Source organism: Athene cunicularia (genome assembly GCF_003259725.1).
Source record: "Athene cunicularia isolate RWA chromosome 27 unlocalized genomic scaffold, athCun1 chr27_part1, whole genome shotgun sequence".
NCBI classification, from domain to species: Eukaryota; Metazoa; Chordata; class Aves; order Strigiformes; family Strigidae; genus Athene; species Athene cunicularia.
Genome location: NW_020799138.1, coordinates 4400644 through 4408868, shown reverse-complemented (window position 1 = coordinate 4408868; position 8225 = coordinate 4400644). Strand labels below are relative to the sequence as shown.

The 8225-nt window shown below is 48.7% G+C and overlaps 1 protein-coding gene across 1 annotated transcript; it reads right to left on the bottom strand.

The window, feature by feature from the left end:
- Nucleotides 1-1017: 1017 nt before the first annotated feature.
- Nucleotides 1018-3929, bottom strand: LOC113489170 (somatotropin). The gene is made up of 4 exons (XM_026864712.1): nucleotides 3742-3929; nucleotides 2529-2692; nucleotides 1711-1827; nucleotides 1018-1319 (listed from the first exon to the last, which is right to left on the bottom strand). Exons 1-4 carry the CDS (start codon nucleotides 3749-3751, stop codon nucleotides 1140-1142), a joined length of 471 nt encoding a protein of 156 aa, XP_026720513.1. The 5' UTR covers nucleotides 3752-3929; the 3' UTR covers nucleotides 1018-1139.
- Nucleotides 3930-8225: the final 4296 nt, after the last annotated feature.

The following is an 8225-nucleotide window of genomic DNA, read 5'->3' as shown; positions in this document are numbered from 1 at the left end:
GGGGGATGTATATGTCTTTTGGGGTGTTAAGGGGAAAGTTGCAGGGTCTCTCCTTAGCTACTCTAGCCAAGGAGAGGGGGGACTGACCAAATAAATCTCTCTTCTCCTGCTTTCCCAGTGAACAAAGTTCTAATCAAGACCCAAGGCACGTATATCTGGAGCTCAGAGATTTGCAACCTGCCATTCCTCCTGCCCTGCTTTTCTCACTAGCTGGGACAGGACTTTTTGGTTAAGTAAACAGTGTTGTAAATGGATGAAATGTGATTATTTGTCTAGTTTCTGTGTACTGATTCCTAGTGCTCAAGCACATATCAAATGGAGAGCAAAATCTGGAAACGGTACTGATACATACACCTACTTAATCCAGCTGAAGTGCCAGGACGAAAGATCTCTACTCTCATGGCCTGACTTTCAGAGTTATTTAATGCTAGAAAATGTAAATAATTGTCCAGATTAATTTCTCACAGTTACAGGTCTTGGAGCTCTAGCTGCATGGTGATGCTGGCAAATAGAGAGTGAGCATAACTGAAAAGGTGTCCTGGCAAATAATAAATGATTTCATTTAAAATAAGAAAGCAAAATTAAAGAGTGACCCTTGAAGAAGGTCACTCTCCAGCTCTCACCTGTCTGGGTGCTGTATAATATGAGAGAAGCATCGGAGTATAGGCTTCCATCTGTATGGATTTATATGCACTGTTTATATAAAATGTTATGAGTCCTTAAAGCCAGGTTGCAAACTTGGCAAAATTTACGCCACTTAAAGTATTTTGCATGGAAATGTAGCAAACATCCTTATGTTACTGTTTGTACGGGAGATTTAACTGACTGAGTATTCTTTGGTGCTGGGTTTGGAAAGACTTTGGGTCTGGGCTGTCGTGATGTTCGTGGTCTGTACTGCTATCTGAGTGATATGGCAGTGCTGTTAACATTGGTTATGTGTTTTCTTATACACCCCAGTGATGAAACTTGTGCAATGGGTTGTCATGATCTCATTATCTTAAGGTAAGCAAGGTCCAAGGGATGCCACTGGTCTTGAGAGTGGAAGGTAGAGAGATTTCTCATAGTGTTTGGATCCTGTGGAAGATTCTTGAGAGCTGAGTGTCCTCTGTCTAGGAGATCTCTGTTACTCTGTAATCATGCTACATGGTCCAACTTACCCTCATGAGAGCTTGGATCCCTTCTTCCAGGTCCTTTAGTTTTTCATACACTCTGTCTGAGGTGCCGAAAACCAGATTGTTTGTGAACACTTTGCTTAAGTATTGTACCGGGGTCAACCAGGACTGGATGAGAACCAGTGAAAACCGAAGCAACTCCATGTCCTGAAATTAACAAAAGAAAGGATGGAAGCTATGCAGATGAGGTATTTGGTAGAGTTACTTCTGTGTCCTGCTCCCTCTGAAACAGCCCAGAGGTGACCCAGAGATGTGCCACTTCTTTGGGCTTCAGCAGATACAGACAAGTTTGCAAGCTGAGGAGCACCACCCAGCCATATGTCCTGTGCAGATACTAGTTTTTCTCATCTTTGGGATGGGAGTATAACTTATAGTGTAACCTGGAAGAGTCTTTCTTTATGCAGGGTTTAAATAGTAAAAAAGGGAGAGGAGCAATGAAGCACTGAAGTGCTCAGAGATGGAAACCCTCTATTCCTGTACTGAAGCACAGCTGGGCTCTTCCAATAGGCCTGTGCTTACCCCAGGGGAGAGAACTTACTGATTTCTGCTGGGCATCATCCTTCCCCGTGGGAGCAGGGATGGTTTCCGAGTAACAAAATGCTGCCTGGGAATTTTTGTTGGCATGCCTTTGGTCCTCTGGAATATAGGTGCGTTCCTGCGGAGACATCCCGAATACGCTCAGATCTGTTGCCCATGTACAGGGAGAAGATCATGGACACTTCCCCAAGCTGTTCTGGTTACTCTTTGCAAGAAATAAGTGAGAGACTTGAGGTGTCTCTGCAGAGGGTTGGCAGACAGGAAGCAGGAGTTTGTATGCTGCGACAGTAGCTATTGGACATAAAGGTCTCCCTCTCACTGAGTGAAGGTGCTAAGGTGAATGCAAAACATGCTTGGACTGGGTTCTTCCAAGGAGTAGATGACCCCAGGGACAGCTCTTGCCAAAGCTCATGCCAGCTCCTGGGAACAGGAGAAACTGGATACTTTTAAGTACTCAGAATCACCCAAGGCCAAAGGTGACTGACACAGGAAGGTTTTGCAAAATATCTGTGCCATCCCCCATTGGTTCCAGAGCCAGGTTTCTCTCTGAGCGAGCTGGCCATGTGCAGTAGGTTTGGACGTGGGCAGCGATGGCCCTGAGAGGGGCTCTGCAGGACCAGAGGTGGGGGCAGAGAGCTGAGAAGAGACAGGGTCCAGTCGGATGGGACCTAATATGTCCAGTCCTATTAAGACCCTTTTGCCTCATCAAGAGCTGACAGAGAAGACACCCATAGTTGAAAAGGCTCTTTCTAGGAAGTTACACCATCCTGAATCTGTCAAGCTAATGTGGAGGAGATGCCTGGAGGCCACAACACTTACGAACTCCTTGTATGTCTCGGCAGCCAGGAGATGAAGGTGCTGAGCCCTCACCACAGCGTTGGCAAACAGGTTGGAAAGGGGCATGGCCGGGAAGGTGGCAGCTTCCTGTGGCCACTGCAGTCCCAGAGTGATCACAGCAATGAAGAGAGGAGAAAACCATGACCCTGCAGCACAGTGGAGAGGAAGGGTGATAGCAGTCCTGCAGTGACCATGCTGAGGAGTGGGGTGGCACCTGGAGTTTAATTCCCAGCCTCTTCTGTCCGTGCTGACTGAGGACTCACCTTCCTTGATGTCTTGTTGGACTCTGTGGGTGAGCTTAGCCCTTCCCAAAATCAAATGAAATCCTATCCCCTTCCACTAGGCGTGCCCTTGGGGCTTGTGCTGTGCCCAGTGCTACAAGCAGTGTCTTCCTGGCTGAAGAGTCATCATCGCTCCATGGAAGCTAGAGTGTGGCCCTGTGTTTCTCCCTAACAGTCTCATGTTTTTCCGTGGGCCTTGCCCTCAAGAGAAGAGCACAGTGCTCTCCCCATTGTGTGAGGGCAGGCGATGGCAAGTACCAGGTGAGGGCCTGGGAGTACCTCACTTTAGCCTTGGCTTATGCCATGCTGCTGATGTGAAACTGTGTGTCTGCCTTCGCTAGGGCAAGAGCTGATGACATTGCTGTGCTGTGACCAGCTGCTTTTGCTCTCTGGGACATACCTCTAGAATTTGGTGATCTCTGTCAAGCCTAAAGGTTTCCAAGCCATGACATTTAACTCACACAAGTGTCCATCTATGCTTAGACAGACCACAAAGTTAATCTCAGACAAATACCCTTCAGCGGAGGAATGCCCTGGAGCCTGTAGGACTTGGACATATGCATTAGACATCATCCTGATCCCTGTCTTAAGCTTTGAATATGAGTTTTAATATCCCTGCCAACATTTATGTTAATAATAATTATTATATCTGCGGCTTGACCTTGTTCCTCATGTTCTCCATCCTTTCTTTGCCCCATTTAGGTTAAAGACTACCTAAATTTATTCATGGAAAAAAGTCACACTGTAGAGAAAGGTATTATTTTTTATTACTGATTTATAAGTTGCCACATTTTAATTTAGAGCTGGCACTGAGAGTGTGTAGCCCACCACAGTACCACCCCATCATCATCTCCCACCACCCTAAGCATGCGGCAACACTGGCAATCCTTGAAAATGAAAATAAATAAAAGTACCTGGAGCCATTTCTGCCCGATGAGTTGCTCAGGTGTTTCTTTGACAGGGGCTGTTTCTTCCTTTTATCTAGGTTGGTAAAGGCAACTGTTGAGCCACCCCTTATATAGCAGGGGCTCTGTTTAAAATGTATATATGTGTCCATGATCACAACAACATCTCTATATCTTCTCCATGCATAAATGTACAAGTGTTCGCAATGGTGCTACCTAATTGTAGTCATTTATACATAGATGTAAAGGTTGGGGAGGTTGTTTGCCTAGAGGTGAAATCAGTGCTGAATGATTTCGCCATATTCTGCTGTTTGTTGCACATAAAACTTTCCTGATCATTGGAAGACCTGTGCCAAATCAGATCAGGGCTTCTACACAGTGGAATTTGCTGTGTCCACCTGATTCTTCTGCCTGGCTCTGCAGCCTTGGCCTGCAGTTAACAGGGCTCACAGGCCAGTCTGGGAGACTTCTGAACTAAAGCAAGTGGGATGTTTTCCCCTTTATTGTTAGTGGGAGTAGAGCTAGATGGATGTTATATGAATCCTATTCCTGCCAAGTAATTTCTTTCATTTTCTACCAAAATTTCAGCAAATAGTTTTGCTGAGCTGGTTTTCCACAGGTGTGACAAAGAGCTTTCACACCCAAGTGCTCGTTCGTGTGCCGGCCTGCCCATGGCAAATCCAGATGCCAGAGCACTGGGAGGTCTCTCACACCCTCGGCTGGACAAGGCTATGAGAAGATCTGGATATGAGTGTCCTGCTCTTGCCTGAGATGCAAACGTGAGGTATCTCTGGATGAAGTAGAGGGCTGGTGTGGGAAGGAGGTGGAGGGGACGGGGAAGACAAGACGTCACAGCACATGTATCCCTGCTTTTGAGCAAAACAAGACAACCTGGGAAGGGCAACTCCAGGTTGGGCTTAAAGGACTTTTCCTACTTGTAAGGCACCACCTGCCCCAAACCATCCTGTTTTGTCCTATTGTCTGGGGTTCAGGGGTGGTGATTTGGCTTCCCCGGCCCTGGGTTTGCTGTGCTACCCTGGTGTGGCTTCGGTTTCTGAGAGGCAGCGGCATCACTGGGGCAGCTGGAGCAGAGGGTGCAAGAGCTGATTAATAAACATGCCCGGGAGAGCGCGGTCTGTTCCGAGAAGCCCCTGGGTGTTTGCTCCCTGGAGTCATGGTGGTGTTGCAGAGTAAATGTCAGCCCCTAGAGAAGAGGGAACAGTGGGTCCTGCAGCTATCAGGTATCCCGTCACCCAATAGCCAGCAACATCTGGGTGTGTTTTTCTACTCCAGTCGTGTTTAAATATGTCAATATTTGTCAGAGATGAGCAGAGCAGCAGGCACCCCAGCCCAGCACAGGCTCTGCTGCCTGTTGATGATGCTCGACCACGCAGCGAGATTGATAAAAGCACCTTGCACCCAAGTCCTGCTCATCACTTGCTGCCCTGCTGCCTCTCTAGCTCTGGAGCTAAATCAACATTTTTTATTTTGCAGTCAAGCACAGAGATGCCAGGATGATCCAGGCTGTGTAGTGCCCCTGAGGCTTGGTTTGTCCCGGATCATCTCTGGGCATTCAATGAGGCAGAAGCGTCGTGGAGAAGGCAGTGCGTGACTCTGAAATGCTGGGCTGGGCAAACACACACCACTGGCAGAATTACAGTTGCATAAGCAGCTCTCAGATACCAGCTTGGCATTTTTCTAGCTTTCAAATGCCTGCGTTTGCCACCCAAAGTAGCATCTCATAAAGCAGCGTGACAGTCTCTAATTCTCAAGTTCCTTTTCTTTTTTGAAAGAGTCAAAACCCCCTCAGTTCTCTTCAGGGTGGTCCTGTGTCCACTTGTCTTACCCTGAGCGTCACCAGCAGCATCTAAACAAGTGAAGCCACTTTCCCTGCAGGCGTGTGTGCTCCTCAGTCCTCCTGACCCCTCAGCCTGGGCTGGTTGTGTGGAGACGACCTTCCCAGGCTGATGGGCGAGCTGCAACCAGGGAGTCCGGACCGAGGAGCCAGCTGCTGGCCCGGGCTCTGCACTTCGGTGGGCAGCGACATGGTTGGCAGAGGTTTTGTGTGACGGTTGACAACCTCTGCTAGCTCACTGCTTGGAAGGTAAATATTCATTTTCAGATTGAATTGATGGTTTTACTGACTGGAACCAGAACTGCTAAGTTTCACAGAAGCCATTTCTAAAGATGAAGCTGAAGAGGTCCAGCTCTGTAACCCAGGCTGCCTGGCCATTGTGCTGATGGTAGGGATACAGATCAGGACAAAATACAGAATATGGACTGTATATACTGAAATATATTTATTTACATTAAATGCATTTTAAATACAAACCTAACTCAATATAGAATCAAAAAACCCCCTATCTCTAGGATCCCTAGGAACTAGTCTAAGCATTTAAAAGACTCACACTACAGAAATACTTGTTTGCTTCAGACATTTTAAAGCCCTGGGTTAAGAGGGTGGCCAAGCGGCAGAGCAGAACTGGGGTCGCTGAAACTGCTTTTGACACCAGTGGCTTCCTCTCCAGGTGCAAACAGCAGATTCTCCTTATTTTTGTATGATTCAGTTAAGTCAGTTGAGCAAGTTGTTTATGCCGAGCTGAGAAAGTGGTTGGGAACTGGGAAGGTCAGAAAATTTGCTTTCCTATTGCATTTCATAACTAAAAACAAGGGCTGGAGAGATGAGCTCTGCTAGTACTAAAGTCTTGGCAAACATGGAAAACAGGAACAGCCAGTTCGCTTCTCTCGCTGTAAATGCTCCTTTCTTTAATTAATCAATTTTATAAGTAAAACATGTTTAAGTAACATTTATATACATGTGCATGCAACTAATTTGGGATAGTTTTATTTAACTAGTAAAAATCAACCTTAAAATGCTGGTTTTGTGCTATTTAAATTGAATACCAGTTTTCCATGAAAGTGGTTTACTACTAAACAAGAACCATCCTGTTCCCTGCTGAAAAGCCCTGTTTGCTCACGATTTCGCCCTCCCTTTTCTGCCGGCTGTTTTGGGAAGCAGAGCGGTCCTGTCTTCCTCTCCTTGGGGCCTGAAATATGGTGGGGTGCAGGGGCCTTGGCCTCTCCAGGGAGGACAGACTTTCAGCCCCAAGGTCCTTGTCACCTCCTTGTCCTGCCTGGTCCAGCCAAACCTCAAACCCACCACGCTGAGCTAGCCATGCCTCTGCGGCCCCCCCGAGCCCTGGCATTGGGTGCCCAGCCAGCCCTGAGCCCCGTCACCCACACAGCTGCTGCAGCCATGCCAAAATCGTTTTTATTAACAAAACCAATTAGTGCCGCTCAGCTCCTCTCCAGATGTTTTTTAATTTCTCGTATGAGACCAGATGTTGCCAGGAGCAGAGGTCCTGGCTCTGGGCCCTGTTCTGCTTGGGATCTTGGCGATGGTCTTTGTCTCTCATCCCCAGCTGGTGTCCTGGGGCTGCAGACCCCCTGTGCGTGCTCAGCGAGAGCTTCCAGAAGAGCCCCATGGTGGCTCTTGGCTTTACATCCCTGCCCATGCTCAGGGCCCTGACCAGGTGAAGTTTGGTTTCTAGCTGAGATAGACCCATGAAAAACTGCTCCTTATTTCCAGGGCATCCCACTGACACTGGCACCAGGGTTATGGGACACCCTTGGACTGGGCTCAGCAGGATGGAGCAGGATGTGAAGTTACCCATTACCTTTATTAGAACTTGAAAAAGCAGTTGGACATTTGTGTCCCACAATTTACATCTTTCCCATAGGTTCTGAGGTGGGATGTGTCCCTCACCATGGGGACGTCCTTGTGACGTGGGCCAGATCTTGCTTGGAGAGGAGTAAGACTTGTGCAAGACCCTCTGGGTAAGAGATGCCTCTCCAGGTTTTTCTGTAGTCTTTGTGGAGAAAGAGGTGATTTTGTAGGATCCTTCATCTCGGACAACTGGCAGCTTGGCCTGCTGGAGATGTCTGTGGCTTGAAAGCTAAACAGTGGCCCAAAATCTACTTCTCATAACACCCACATGGTGCTGCTCACCTTAGCTCCTCTGCCAGGGCTGCAGTGGGGTCTTGCAGCCAGGACCGAGAGTGATCACGCCTCATCCTCTCCTTCCCAGGGATGGTGGGGCTGGAGGACACCCGCCACCCATCCTGGTACTTCCTTGCACTAACCGTGCAGGAGCTCAGCACCGTGGTGTGGGGCTGCCTGGGGTTTGGGGCCAGTTTGCTACCAGGGGACTTGCAGGTGGCTTCTAATTTCTACGTAGGCTTTAGGGGTTCATCAGCGGGGTGGTGAGAGCGACAGCCGTGGCAAGGGCAGCCTCGGTGGGCACAGCCCAGACACGACAAAGCGACCACCCGAGCTCTGCGCGAGGCTGCTGAAGGTGGTTGCAGCCCAGGATCCAGGTGTCCGTCAGAGCTGTGGTCCAGGGCAGGAGCAGGGGCCTGTCCCCGCAGGTGCCGGCAGGGTGCTGGCAGGGAGCCATGCCACCGGTGCCGGCCTGTGGTGGGTGCAGGACCCC

Excerpts from the sequence above, each read along its gene's own strand:
- LOC113489170 (XM_026864712.1), bottom strand. Across the intron at positions 1,828-2,528 it reads CCGAGACATACAAGGAGTTC|GAACGCACCTATATTCCAGA; the intron begins GTAAGTGTTGTG and ends ATGTCTCCGCAG. Across the intron at positions 1,320-1,710 it reads ATGATGCCCAGCAGAAATCA|GACATGGAGTTGCTTCGGTT; the intron begins GTAAGTTCTCTC and ends TGTTAATTTCAG.